The sequence below is a fragment of the Dermacentor andersoni genome, chromosome 3 (assembly GCF_023375885.2).
Source record: "Dermacentor andersoni chromosome 3, qqDerAnde1_hic_scaffold, whole genome shotgun sequence".
Classification (NCBI taxonomy): Eukaryota; Metazoa; Arthropoda; class Arachnida; order Ixodida; family Ixodidae; genus Dermacentor; species Dermacentor andersoni.
In genome coordinates, this window is record NC_092816.1 from 1,876,301 (window position 1) to 1,891,531 (window position 15,231).

Genomic DNA, 15,231 nt, shown 5'->3' on the forward strand with positions numbered 1-15,231 from the left:
CGCGGGCCCCTATATTGAAAGCGATATGCGATGTGGGCAGAGTGTGGCAAGTGCTGATAGCTTCATGAGCGCTGTGATCTCGCCACTTAAGCGAGAGACAGCACGAGGCGGAAGTGGCTCGCTGTTGTGGGTGCTGTCTTAAAACCGATCGTCTTTCGTGACGGACAGACGGAAGGTATTCCTCGTTGGGTTCGCATAGAAATGCCTTACGCATTTAAAGACAACCCAACAAACACATATACAAAGAATTCCCAGTGTAATGAACAACAAGTAGATGGAGCCAACAGTAGTGGGGCGTTATCATTTATGTAGGGTGCGAGCGTGCATCGCCAGCCGTTGACGCCGAGATCGTCGCTCTTGTGACTGTTCTGTTTTTTAAAGCCAAAGCTTTACTAACCGCGTTGAGACGAGTTTAGCCGTCGCCAATAAGTTGATCTTCATTTGACCGCAGCCGCTCCGTAGCCTTGGCAACGCACGGCGTGAGTCGCCGCGCCGAGCTCCACCGCCGCCGCCGGCTTGGTGCATGCGCTCTCCGCAGCTGGGTCGCCGCATGAGCGCGTGACTCGCCGCCGGCCTGGCTAAGAGGAATGAATGAATGAATTATTTTTTTATTAAGAAAAGGGAGCACCGAAGGTTGCTGATGGGGGAGGAAGGGCATGCAAAGGAGAGGTAGACTGCCCCGCGCTCGCCTCGAGAGTGAGGCCGGGGCGTCTTAGAGCGTTGCGTCGTAGCGGGAGGCTTTGAGCAGTCGTCGCCAAGCGGCGGCTTACGCCCCCGGGGATATCGCCCGGCGGGCTGCTTCACTGGAAAGGATCCGGAATGTAAAGTCGCATCGTCAAGATCAATGTAGAAACCGCGTTCGCGCCCTGTCGGTTTGTGCTTCGATGCTGCGCAGGTTCGCGGCGTCTCTTTGCATGTATAGCACTTGCACTTTCCTTGTGGCACAACAGGTTTCGCACCGTCGAATGATGCTTGTCTGTCCAAGCCTAATCACAGTCATGCCTAGCCACCGACCCAGGCATACCCGTAATACCTGGCTTAACGATGATTGTTAAAGTAAGTATACCAATTCCAGCTAAATTAAATGTTAACCAAGTGAATCCAAGACTTGACCAAGGTAAGCCAAGCCTTCGCTTTGCCTATCCAGGGTTAGCTGAGCTAAGCTGCCGCCACATTGTCTTCACCTGACATTTGCCGTCAACAAATCACCTTATCAAAGTGGTGGAGGTGCGCGGTATCGATCCCCGTACCTCTCACTTGTCGGCTTGTCCTCTTATTTTCGTCGCGTCGTCCGAAATTTTGTCTGAATCATAGCACAAATTATGAAGCTCCTCGCCGGCCCCAGCGACCTTCTCACTGGACACCAGCCTGCAATGACGGGCTTGCAACACTGCGCCGCCCCCTTACTTCGCCACCCATGCTGCGCCATTATGATCCTGCTACGCCAACCAAAACACATTCGGACACCAGTGATGCCGGCCTTTGTGCAGCTTTCGCGCAACGATAGTCCGGCTTCCCTGAGCATGTTGTGGTCTATGTAAACCGCGCCCTCACGAAGATGGAAGCGATCTACTCGGTGATCGTAAAAGAGTGCGTAGCAATTTTGTGGGCGTCAGGAAAATTTCGCCCCATTTGTACAGCAGGCCTTTCGATGTTGTAACACACCATCACGCCCTCTGCGTGTGGGCTTCCCTAACAGGTCCCTCTGGTCGCCTTGGTCGTCAGGTTCTTCGTATACAAGGATTCGACATTCGTGCCGTTTACGGATCCGGGCACAGGCATTCAGGCTGGGATGTGATCTCTCGATCGCCCATGAAATCCAACGAAGGGCCACCTATAGCGGTCGACATTTAGTTGGATGCTCTCCCCATTGAAGACATGCCTTCGGAACAGTACAGAGACCCCTGGATCGCATCCCTGTTGAAAGTTCTCTGCACCTCTCCACTCGCTGGACAACGCCGTGCCCTTCGCCACCAAGTCATGAATTTCTCAATACGCGATGTACTTTTATACCGCCGCAACTACCAGGAGGGCTGACGTAAATGGCTTCAGTCACGTCCAAACACTTACGATACGTAGTGTGTGCATACTTGCATAGTGACCCGCAACATGCTCACGCTGGCGGGCTGGAAACGCATCAGCGGCTCCGCCAACGCCACTACTGGCCTGGGATGTAGACTTTTGTCCGTAAATATATGCGGCCCTGTCTCGCATGCAAATAACTGATGACGTTTCACTATACAACCGTTGAGCTGCAGCCATTATCTTGTCCTGCCCGCCCTTTTGAAGGCATTGCAATCGACCTTTATGGACCGCTCCCCTGCTCTCCTGCTGGCAGTGGCTGGATAATTGTCGCGGTAGACCATCCGACGCGTTACTACCTTCTCTCTCTCTCTCTCTCTATCTCTAATCTGTGGGCTAATGCTTCCGCTGACAATAGCGCTCCCACTGTAGAGCGACAGGTTTGGTAGGTCTTGTCAGTTTTCAACTATTCCTTAGCCCTATGAACAATTGGTGCTATTCTGTACAGCTTTAACGTACTGATGCTTGCAATGAATGCTAAACATTTCTGACTAGAAATTGCGCCACTTTTAAAAAGCTTTGAATGGTTTGTACATACGTTACCTTAGGGTCTTAAATGACCTGACACTAAACGAATTTACAAATCTCGCTCAATGAATTGCTTTACTAAATTATAGGGCTACGTTACACATATATTGACTAGAAGGTATCGTACCTTAATCTTCAAAGGTCTGTTGGGGAAAACATTTTTAGGACTGCTACAAAACGCCTAGCAAAATTTCTTACCCCCATTTCAAAATGGCTACGAAACTTATCGCGAAACGTCTTATAGCCGTTTTCAAACGGATACAAGATGTCTTGTTTATTTGGTGGTGCATTAGATGGTCTTCACGGCGGCTACAAGACGTTTTAAGACATACGACAAAATTTTGGTAAGACGCCATCTTAGTGATCTTGCCAAGGCGTCTTGCAGACGGCTAATGAACCAATGTGGGCTCAGTGGGCCCTATGTGGCTGTACCCTTCCTCCTCAATGACCAATCCTTTCGACTTATCATAATTTCCTTATGTCATCAGACAGTAATCAATAGTCAATTTCCTATTTCTAACTTCCCACGTGATCTGGCTATCACACTTAGGCCCGGTATTCATTACAACGAGGTTAGTTACTACAACAAGGCTATCACTTGCATAGGACAAACCAAAATTTATGCACTCAAAGATTAGCGGGGTAATATTATCAGCAAACTTGAAGGTATAATAAGAGCAGCGGGAGAATTCTATACTGACCTGTACAGTACCCAGAGGACTCAGGAGTACTTCATTCGGAACAATAATGAACAGTGTACAGAAACTCCCCTTATAACTAGAGATGAGGTCAGGAGGGCCTCGCAAGGCATGAAAAGGTGAAAAGTGGCAGGAGAAGATGGAATAATAGTCGATTTAATCAAAGATGGAGGAGACATAATGCTAGGAAAACTGGCGGTTCTTTATACGAAGTGTCTATCGACTACAAGGGTGCCAGAAAACTGGAAGAATGCAAACCTTATACTAATACACAAAAACGGAGACGTTAAAGAACTGAAAAATTATAGGCCCATTAGCTTACTCCCAGTATTACAAAAATATTTACCAAAATAATCCCCAATAGAATAAGGGCAACACTGGACTTGAGTCAACCAAAGGAACAGGCTGGCTTCAGGAAGGGATACTTTACAATGAATGAGATCCATGTCATTAATCTGGTTATCGAGAAATCCGCAGAATACAATAAGCCTTTCTATATGGCTTCCGTAGATTACGAAAAGGCATTTGATTCAGTAGAGATACCAGCAGTCATACAGGATCAAGGAGTACTGAATGCTTACATAAATACCTTGGCAATATCTACAGAGGTTCTACAGCTACCTTAATTCTGCACAAGAAATGTAGCAAGATACTATAAAGAAAGGCGTCAGACAAGGAGACACAATCTCTTTAATGCTATTCACTGCATGCTTGGAAGAAGTATTCAAGGTAATAAATTGGGAAAGTTTAGGAGTAATGATTGACGGCGAATACCTCAGCAACGTTCGGTTTGCCGATGACATTGTTCTATTCAGCAACACTGCGGACGAGTTACAAAAAATGATTGAGGACCTTAACAGAGAGAGTGTAAGAGTGGAGTTGAAGATTAATGTGCAAAAGACAAAGATAATGATAAATAACCGGGCGAGGGATCAAGAGATCAAGATCGCAAGTCAGCCTCTAGAGTCTGTGAAGGAGTACCTTTACCTAGGTCAACTAATCACAGGGAACCCTGACCATGAGAAGGAAGTTCACAGAAGAATAAAAAATGGGTTGGATCGCATACGGCACACATCGTGTGCTCCTGACTGGGAGCTTACCGTTATCATTGAAAAGGAACGTATACAATCAGTGCATTTTACCGGTGCTGATATATGGGGCAGAGACTTGGAGACTGACAAAAAAGCTTGGGAACAAGTTAAGGACCGCGGAAAGGGCGATGGAACGAAGATTGCTAGGCATAACTTTAAGACACAGAAAGAGAGTGGTTTGGATCAGAGAGCAAACGGGTATAGACAAGGTTCTAATGGACATTAATAGAAAAAAATGGCACTGGCCAGGTCATGTCACATGCAGATTATATAACCGTTGGACCGTTAGGGTGACAGAATGGGTGCCAAGAGAAGGGAAGCGCAGTAGAGGGCGGCAGAAAACTAGGTTGTGCGACGAAATTAGGAAATTTGCGGGTGCTAGTTGGAATCGGTTGGCACAGGATAGGGGTAATTGGAGATCGCCGGGAGAGGCCTTCGTCCATAAAATAGGATGATGATGATGACAGCGACGATGACTTGCTGTTTAACTGACACCACGCAATTACTCGCCTCTTCATTAAACATTAAGATTACCTATTTCCTGTGCTAAAGTTGCCTAGATTACGCTGCGTTGTCACAGACATTCGCAACTGTCTGTAAATATTTTACATTGTTCGCTAGTAGCGCTATGTCGCCAGCATACATTAGTCAGGGACCTTCTGTTGCACCCTTTGTCCATTACCCATGTAAGATAAGTCAAACGCTAATTCACTGTTTTCCCGCCACCCTTCTATGCCCTTTCCTATTTTCCTATGCTTTCCTATTGTGTCCGTGTACGCACCATTAAGTGTTCCGTAGAAGACAGCTATGAAGGTGACATTGGGGGCGAAGTAGCAGAGGATGACTCCAAGTGGGCCAACGAATCCGCAGCACAGCAGAACCACTCGACAGGAAAAGCGCGAACACAGGTAGCCGAAAACTGGGTCTGCATGAAAGTGAGCAAGGCGACATCAATTCAGCAGAAGAAATGACATTTGCGCAAGTTGGCACTCGTACATCGCTGCACTGTATTTTTCCTTCCTTGTGTCTTCGTCGTTACCTCTCGCTATCAAGCTGTTTAGCAACTTCAGTTTGCAGGTTAATCACCGGTCATCGATACTTCTAAGAAGACATAGGGAGCCGTTCATTAAGGTAGGACAAGCCATGAACCAAACTTTCTTTTTAATAAATAAAGAGGTGTACTATCGTCTATGCCGTTTCTTTTTTGAAAAGTCATAATGATGAATATTAGGATAAAATATCTAAAGTTATTCTTCAGAAAAATCCTTCCTACAATCAGCCAGAGCTTGGGAAGAAAAAAAAGAGAAGAAATAGAGAGAACATATTTGCGCGATCTCGCTAAAAGCTGCCCGATAGCCAGCGAAGCTGCTTTTCCTAAGGTCCCTCTATAATTTCCAAGGTAGCGCCATCTGCCGCGCGCGCCACCTTGGAAGTTCCTGTAGCAGACGGCGCCCACGCTAAACCGCGGCGCCGCGGCATTCGTGAGGTGAAAAAATATCTGCATACGCACGGAAATAAAACCTTCTGGTGCCTGACTGTGGCGAAAAACGAAAGAAGGACCCGAACTGCTAAATTTAGTCCTTTAATTTCAAATAAGTGCTCCAAGAAAATAGCTAAAGAGAGCGTAATGAGGGCTTGATCGCCTCGATTCCGCGTGTTTACATTTCGTTCGTTTGCGCTCAATCGCCGCGCGAGCCTTGGTGATTGCTTACGCTTAATCCCGTATGCTCTGTGAAGTCTTTTGCATGTAAGTGTGCTGCGTACACATAGCGCTTGCATTGAACGAAGAAGTCGTGTAAAAATGAAGGCTGACAGTCGCTTGGACCGGAAAACTTTCGACATAACGTCGCTCTAACGTGCGATTCTCAAAGCGCGCGACCCTTACGGCAACTAAACAACATCCTGTGTGTTTGTGGAAACGAGTGCGCCAACAGACTTCTTGTCGCTGAGTGTGTCTGTCGTGTAGCGATTACACGACGACTGCTGTGTCTTGTGGTTCAATGCTACGAGTCAGTGCAACTGTCGTGACATGATGAAGAGGTGGTATGGATCGTGTCAGTGTGTCTCCTCGATCGTGTTCGGGCTGCCAGCGCGTTCTGATCTCGCGGCACACCAACATCGAGCGTAGTGTGTGCGCGTGTGTGAATGTGGTTGACTGTTCTCGTGAACCGTGCGACGTCGCCGCGTAAACTCGAATCATGACGCGCATTGTTGTGTTTATCCCTGTTCGCCTCCGTGCACCGCTAAATCCCCGTAAGAATTAGAGGGCCCTTATACGAAACGCACGCGGATTGACCCAGCTTACTGCACTGTGTTTTGCTGGCAATCCGCGTATCGCTTGTGGCGTTTTTCTTATGTTCATTTGCAGTTGTGTGTTTTTCATCAGTAAAATGGCATTGCCGATTACTGAAACATCTTCGAGTGTAAGGGAAACTTGGAAGGAACGAGCTCGCAGCTGTATGTAATGTAGTTTGATATACTGTATGACGCTTTACTATTTGACGGCCAGTAGCTGTGTCTATGCAGTATTCGTTTTTAAAAACAGAGTAATGCAGGCACTTAGCAATATATTTATTCACATATGCAATGCACAAAATACGATTAGGATATTGGAAATTACATTTTGGACATGTTGTAAAGCGCAGTTAACAACGCGCGCACAAACACAGGAAAGTGTAAAAGTAGAATTCGCTGCTGAATTTTATTTTTTATCGCACGTAACGCAATGCGGATATTTGTCAGCGAGTTAATGCGTTTCTGCCCCACTATTTACTTGCATGCTAGGTCATACTGCACTTGCTAAGTCAACGGGCTCGTAATGCACTAAAATCAGTAATCTCCACAAACTTCGGCCGACAACATTCATGCGCGCGAATGAAATAATACTGCAGCTCTGCACAAACAGGTGCATACTTTCTCTCGCACCTTCGTATCGCTCTACGTAACTTTCCTCGCATAGTCGTGCAGTTACCGACGGTTCAGTCTTTCCGTCCATTTCTATGCAACCAGAATTACCTTCTGGTTAGGTTTTGTTTGCTGCGCGGGATGCAAAATAACTTCTTGTCGTCCTCCGTCTGATCTCGGCACCCATCCGCACAGCAACAAGGCATTTCGGTCTTTCGCATCCTAGGTTATGCCGATCTATTCAGCGGGTTCACAGCGAACTAAAATAAATAATCTCCACAAACTTCGGCCCTCAACATTCATGCACGCGAGTGAAATACTATCACCGCTCGACACACGCACGTGTATACTTTCTATGGCACCTTTGTATCGTTGTATCTTACTTGCCTCGCATAGTCGTGCGACGGTTCAAAGTCCGGCCGTGCAATTCTGTGTAACCATACTTTTCGCCTGGTTAGGTTCTGGTTGCCGCGCGCGATGCAAAATAACTTCTTGCCATCCTTCGTCCGGTTTCGGCACACAACCGCACAGCAACAAGGCATTTCGGACCTCTCGGAACGAAATTATCGCAGCGATGTGCAAAGCACAACAGGCGAAACGCGCGCTCTTCGCCCAGCGCGCAGGAACTTTCATGGCGGCAAAGGGGCGGAGCAAGGTCACATGTCACCGATCAGCCTATCGCAGGCGTTGTCGGCTGGATCAAAGCCTGGCGGTACTTTTAAATGATTGAGGGACTTTAGCTTTTCCTGGGCAGTTCAATGGATAACGTCAGTTGCCTGTAAATAAAAAAAGAAGACATCGGCTAGGCTGTATACCTAGCAGGCTGTATACCTAGCAGGCTAGGCTGTATACCTGCAGAAAACTAAAGTAATGTTTAACAGTCTCGGAAGGGAACAGCAGTTTACAATAGGTAGTGAGGCACTGGAAGTGGTAAGGGAACAGGTAGTGACTGCGGATCCGGATCATGAGACTGAAATAATCAGAAGAATAAGAATGGGCTGGGGTGCGTTTGGCAGGCATTCTCAGATCATGAAGAGCAGGTTGCCATTATCCCTCAAGAGAAAAGTTTATAACAGCTGTGTCTTACCAGTACTCACGTACGGGGCAGAAACCTGGAGGCTTACGAAAAGGGTTCTACTTAAATTGAGGACGACGCAACGAGTTATGGAAAGAAGAATGATAGGTGTAACGTTGAGGGATAAGAAAAGAGCAGATTGGGTGAGGGAACAAACGCGAGTTAATGATATCTTAGTTGAAATCAAGAAAAAGAAATGGGCATGGGCAGGACACGTAATGAGGACGGAAGATAACCGCTGGTCATTAAGAGTTACGGAATGGATTCCAAGGGAAGGAAAGCGTAGCAGAGGGCGGCAGAAAGTTAGGTGGGCGGATGAGATTAAGAAGTTTGCAGGGACAACATGGCCACAATTAGTACATGACCGGGGTAGTTGGAGAAGTATGGGAGAGGCCTTTGCCCTGCAGTGGGCATAACCAGGCTGATGATGATGATGATAATTATCGCCTGTGGTGCACATCAAAGTTCTGGCGGGTGCGGCGGACAGCTTATGGGCTCTAGGACACAGAAATCACGTAACGAAACACACAGCATACATTTATTCACACCTTACAAGCTCAAAACCACGTGTAGTCCCGAACTTTGCGTCAAATGCTGAACGCTACTTGAGAACCTTGCGCTTAGCCGACATTTCGTTGTTAACGAGGTACCCGTACGGGTTCCAGTACGTTATTTTTTTTTTTTACCTTGGTCAGTGACCGTCTTCGTTTTCTAACAAACCTTAAACCTTAACTGCTTAACTTAAAGGACAGCTATTGGGGACCTTACGGTCGAATTTTATCATCGTAGTGGGTCCGCTTATTTTGCAGAGGGTGTTTGGGCACTAGGGACGGCCCTGCACCGCTAGAGCCTACCGCACGCGTAGATGGCTGGGGTTCCTGTCATGCGCCTGACTCATTCTCCAGCGCCTGCGCACTCTATGGAGACGGACATGTTTCGCCGTGGTCGAAGGGGTCGGATATGCCTTTCTTTCCTTCACACCATTTCTGGACCCTGCGAGTTGAAGGCAGGGATTCCATTGTCCAGCAAGCGCGGAACTTAGAGCACTGTCTATGTAATGTTCCTGAATGTTTGATACCAACTTGGGTCACTGAGTTCATGGCATTAGGTGTGCGCTGGTCTTTAATGAACGTCTTGGATGCCTACTGGGCTAACTAGGTAATTACCACAGGTATTGCGCCACTCTACAATTACAAAATAAACTTCGGCGCATTGTCTGCAGTGGAAAGAAGCTAGCAATATATAGCAGCAGTGCAGAGGGTGAAGATCCTGCCTGGACTGCAGGATCGCAACCAGCCATAGAGTTTCCTACAATAACTACTAGAGGCATGGAGGACGGAAAGCGTAGCAGAAGCCCCGACTAGCTAGGATCAGTTGAACAGTATCTGGCGGAAGTCACGTGGTGTTTTTCGCTAGATGTGGTGTGCGAAACATCAACGTTTTCGTAGCAACCGCGCTCCTCAAGCTCTAGCTGCCTTTCTCGACCTCTGAAAAGCGAGGAAAGGTTTTTCGACCTATCTCTTTCTCGCCGCGCATTCTGTTCGCGAAACAAGCTGACTTTGCAGCGTAGTGTGTACGTAAGCTGAAAAGTTGTGTTTAGGGTCTGTGAGTGTGTCAGCCTGAAACATACACACTCTAGTGATGGCGGCGCGACTCTTCGTTGCCTTCTTCAACGTGCTACGAAAAAACACAGGAGCGCGTCTGCTTCCCTAAAACCGACACAGAAGTTTCATAGGCTTTGTTCTGACGCGCGTTAGCAGGCTCGTAGCAATGCAACTTGAAAGCACGCGTCTATCTTGTCTTGTCTTGTCTTGTCTTGTATCCTAAACAGTGGCGCATGCCCACAAGGGGGAGTTGGCCAAGAAGCAGGCGGTTTTCCGTATGCTTAGAAGTAAAGCAAAACTAGAGTAGTAGAGCGTGGGACCATAGAATCGTAATTTAGAAGTGTAATGAAAATATTGTTAAGAATTCGGGTAAAATAAGTTAACGTAAAAAAATGAAATATAGGAAATATTGATAATTTTCGAAATTCATCAAGGTACCCTTTTTGTCTCTCTAATAAAATTGTAAACTGCAAGAAAAGCATCCCTGAGGCTTGATCCCAGTGAACTCGCCCCAAAATAAAGGATGGTTGGCGAGTTTAGCGATATCCCAAGCTTGATAAAAGAGTATTCTAAAAGTTTTCTTTGTCTTAGAAAGCGGTGGAAGGAGAGAAATAATGTTCGATAGTTTTAGGTGCACTACAAAAAGAACATAGAGGAGACATAGCGAGACCAGACCTTTGTAAGTAAAAAATTTAGAGGAGGTATAGGATATCTCAATTTTGTACAAGAAACTTCCGATTGCCTTGAAGCACACCAATTATTATTCCATGGGAAGCCAATATGGTGGGATTCAGAAGACGGTGTTAGCATGGATATTGCAGAGCTTTGCGGTATAGTGAAATATTGTACCTAGCCGCGGCGACATAAGCTGATGTCGGCAAAACATATATGACAGGGCTGTTGAGGGATGCTCGTGTGAGTGAATCAGCCATTTCATTCAAGTGCAACCCACGATGTTCCGGTACCCAGAGTAAACATTCTCTCCATAAGTACGGAGGTACCATCTAGCGAAATGCTCTTTGAATTCTTGAATTTAAAGATGCAGTAAGTGTTGTACATACAGATAGCGAGTTGGTCACAATAACAGCTAATGGGCCATTGTGGGGCAGTTCTCGTAATTCTATTATAATTGCTAGTAATTCTGCTTGAAATATGGGTGTGAAAAGTTGGGCAGTCCAGCGGGGCCCTTGAACGGCGCTGACGGAAAGAAACGCTCTGTGTCCTTTGTAGGCTATCCGACGGCCCTGCACGGGAACGATATGCGGCACTGCAAGGAGCTACAAAAGATCCAGTGATCATCGTGACCGGATGACGTCATATTCGGCAGCGAATGAGCAAGTGGCGACCGGGACCCTTCACGCTTTAAAAGAGAAGCGGATCATCGCATCGTTGCAGTCCAGCGGGGCCCTTGAACGGCGCTGACGGAAAGAAACGCTCTGTCTCCTTTTTAGGCTATCCGTCGGCCCTGCACGGGAACGAGATGCGGCACGGCAAGGAGCAACAAAAGATGCAGTGATCATCGTGACCGGATGACGTCATTATCGGCAGCAAATGAGCAAGTGGCAACCGAGACCCTTCACACTTTAAAAGAGAAGCGGATCATCGCATCGTTGCAGTCCAGCGGGGCCCTTGAACGGCGCTGACGGAAGGAAACGCCCCGTGTCTTTTTTAGGTATGAACTCTCAATTTTTTCATCTTGCTTGTTTTAATCAAAGGGGCGTTTCTGGACTGCACTTCTGCTTTGTTTGTACTGTTGTTTCGGTCTTTGACATTGCTGACACGAGTGAAATGGAAAACACTGATTGTCTTGTGTGCATGAAGGCTCTTTCATCCGATAGAATTTTATGTGGTCTATGCCATAATAAGTACCATATAGGTAAATGCGCAGGAGTAACTAAAACTGCCTATAAAAGCATGAGCGACTCTGACATTGATTCTTGGACATGCCAGACTTGCAAAGCGGCCGACACTCGGGTTCGCAAGATAGCGCATGAATAGCACAAAAACGAGAATGAAAAGGCAGCGATGAAAGAGCCTTCACTGAACGATGTCATGGCTTCAATTGAGTCACTGTCGTCGAAGTTCAGCAATATGTTGGAACGCCTGGCAAAATTAGAAAAAACTGCTGAAACACAATTGCTGAAACATGATGACACACTGTTTAAGCTGGAGGAACAACATAAGCAAATTGTAGGAATGGAGGGTTCATTGGAACACATTTGTTCGCAGTACGACACGCTACTGAAGGCGATTCAAACACGAAAGGAAGAGATTAAAAATCTGCAGACGACAACCGTGAACCTAGGTGCGAAATCCGACAGTCTGGCAGATGAGGTCACGCAGATGAAACTAACCATTGAAAGTTTAGAAGAGTACTCTCGGAGAACTATTATGGAAATCCACGGAATACCTCACTCAAAGAATGAAAACCTGAGAGATATCTTGAACAATTGTGCTGCCAAATTGGGTCTGACTAAGCCAATGGAAGGACAGATAGAGGCAATTCACAGAATTGGAGTTTGGACAGGGGCAACTCCGCCTATACTGGTTAGATTCTCTAACAGTTAAATTAGAAATGCATGGCTAGCCAAAAAAACTTCAGCTAAAGTCCGATAAAATCTTCATTAATGAAAACCTGACATCATATGCGAGGAAGTTGTTGTGGATGGCGAAGGACGCAGCTAAAGAAAAGTCGTACAAGTTCGCGTAGGTGAAGAATGGTAAAGTATTCGTAAGAAAACAAGAAGGAGCCGGTGTTATCAGAATTGAAAATGAAGCGAGTTTATCCAAAATGACGTAGACATTGAAGTAGAATCTAACTCAATTAAACGCTGGGTAAATTACCGGCAGAGATACACCTGCGAGGAAGGAAAAACTGCATGTCTTGATCTGACTCACATTAACATCAAAAACATACACAAAAATTTGCATCTATTAGAGCTTTATTTGGAGCCATATAAAGACTCATTAGATATCATTATGCTGACCGAAGTGAATGTAGACGAAACCAATGCTAAGTTATATCAAATAAAAGATTTTGAACAATTTTCGGTATGCCGTCTCGAGAGAAGAGGAGGAGGTGTTATAATATACGTTAGAAACAATTGGCTATGCGAAAGACTGAGCATAGCTATCAAAGAAGCAGAGATGCTGCTGTTATTAGTGGAATGTGCACGTGCATCATTCATAATCTGCGCTATCTACAGGCCACCAGACAGAAATATAGGCATATTTCGGGGGGAATTGCAGCATCTCTTAATGACACTAGAGAAAAAAGATAACATAATTCTGGTAGGTGATCTCAACATAGATACCTCTTCTACTACTAAAAATTATGCCAGTCACTATTTGACTCTCATTTCAAGTTATGGCTTAGAAAATAACATCACAGGAATTACACGAGGAGAATTCTTAGGGAAAAAACTTACGACGTCATGTATTGACCACATACTAACGCGTGTTTCTAGCATGCAACCTGTAAGAAGTATTGTAAAAGAAAAAGTTGCTGACCATTATTTCATTGCTCTCACAATATTTAGTGAAGACTTAACGAATTCACGTGCGGAAACCAAACAGGAATTTCACATCTTCGATAACCAGAAGATTTATAGATTTATTAATAAGGTGTCCCAATGATATCCCTTAACACTAAATAATTTACAAGCATACGAGAAGCTGATTGGCATATTTAAATCAATTTATGATAAAAGCCGAAAGATAATTACTATGAAAAAGAAGAAAATCGGGAAACCATGGATTACCAAGGAAATTAAAGAGTTAAGTTACATCAAAGAAAAGCTGTGGCCCCGAAATAGGGCTAATCAATCAGACGTGCAGTTAAGAGAAATAAGCTAACAGCTTCACTAAGGCTAGCAAGGAATAAATACTATAGCAATGAGCTGAACGAGTGTAAACTTAATTTCAGAAAATCGTGGAACATAGCAAATTCCTTAACAGGCAGACAAACAAAACGCAACATAGACGAAACCATAAGTAATAATTTCCCCAGAAGACAAATGGCTGAAATAGCAAACGAATTTAATAACTGCTTTGCTAATACTGTTCAGAAACTTAAGGAAAATTCCCCTAGGGGTACAGGTGACATAACAATCAAATCTAACGTCAACTGCATATTTGAGTGAGGTAACTGTTCTCGATGTTTGGGATGTAATAAGGTCATTTTCCATTACTAGAATGTCAGGACATGATGGGATTAGATTTCTTGAGATATTTTTCAACTTTGCTTGTTTGAAGAGTGTGCTGCTATATATTTACTCTGAAGTTTTTAGGACGGGTCAGATTCCCAACGCAATGAAAATAGCTTTGATTAGGTCAATTTACAAAAACGGCAAAAGGCAACAGTGCGAAATCTACAGACCTATAGCAATCTTGCCGACATTGTCATGTGTTCTAGAAAAGCTTATGCACAAGAACATGTTTTCCTTTTGCGAAAAGTTTCATCTGTTGTCTAATTTACAATATGGGTTTCGTTGCAAGAAAAGCACAATCACACTACTAGAGGACTTTGCAGACGTAGTCAACAGTGAAATAGATAAAAATAAGATAGTAATTGGGCTTTTCTTAGATCTGAAGAAAGCTTTCGACACGTTAGATCCCAGAAATACTCCTTGAAAAATTAGCTCAAATAGGATTCCGCGGGCCTTTCATAGAGGTTTTTAAAGACTACTTCAAAAATCGTTATCAGGTCGTTCGAATTCAAAATATAGACAGCGAGTTAATACACATAAAGCATGGAGTCCCGCAAAGATCCGTACTAGGCCCACTACTTTTTAATTTGTATGTGAACGACTTCACCCATCTAGCGCTAAACTCAAAGTTATACTAATTGTCGGATGATACTGCTTTAATATTACCCCACGAAAATGTTAATGAATGCGTTACTTTGTTACAGGACGATATATACAAGATAATGGCATGGTTTAAAAACAACTGCATATTTGTGAACAAACCAAAAACACTGTTAATCTGCTTTCACAGCCAACACAAGAAAGTGCAGCTAGCTGAACATCTATACCTGCATAGTGAATACTGCATTGGATGCTCTTGCCAAAGTATGCAGTATGCCACAAAAATAAACTACCTTGGTGTTATTTTCGATAAATATTTTTCATTTGTCCATCACATACAATATGTAGCTATAAGACTCCGAGCAGTATGTGCAGTCATGTACAAAATCAGATCAGTATGTGACGTTCGGTTAAGAAAACTCGCATATAAAGCTCTAGGGG

General features: G+C 44.9%; 1 protein-coding gene across 1 annotated transcript in view; it reads right to left on the reverse strand.

Moving 5' to 3' along the window:
- LOC126520635 (monocarboxylate transporter 13-like) overlaps positions 1-15,231 on the reverse strand; it is a 131,919-nt gene that overhangs the window by 69,260 nt on the left and 47,428 nt on the right. The window contains exon 3 of the mRNA XM_050169432.2: positions 5,181-5,324. Within this exon, the coding sequence (XP_050025389.1) occupies positions 5,181-5,324 (144 nt within the window). The remainder of the gene's footprint in view (positions 1-5,180; positions 5,325-15,231) is intronic.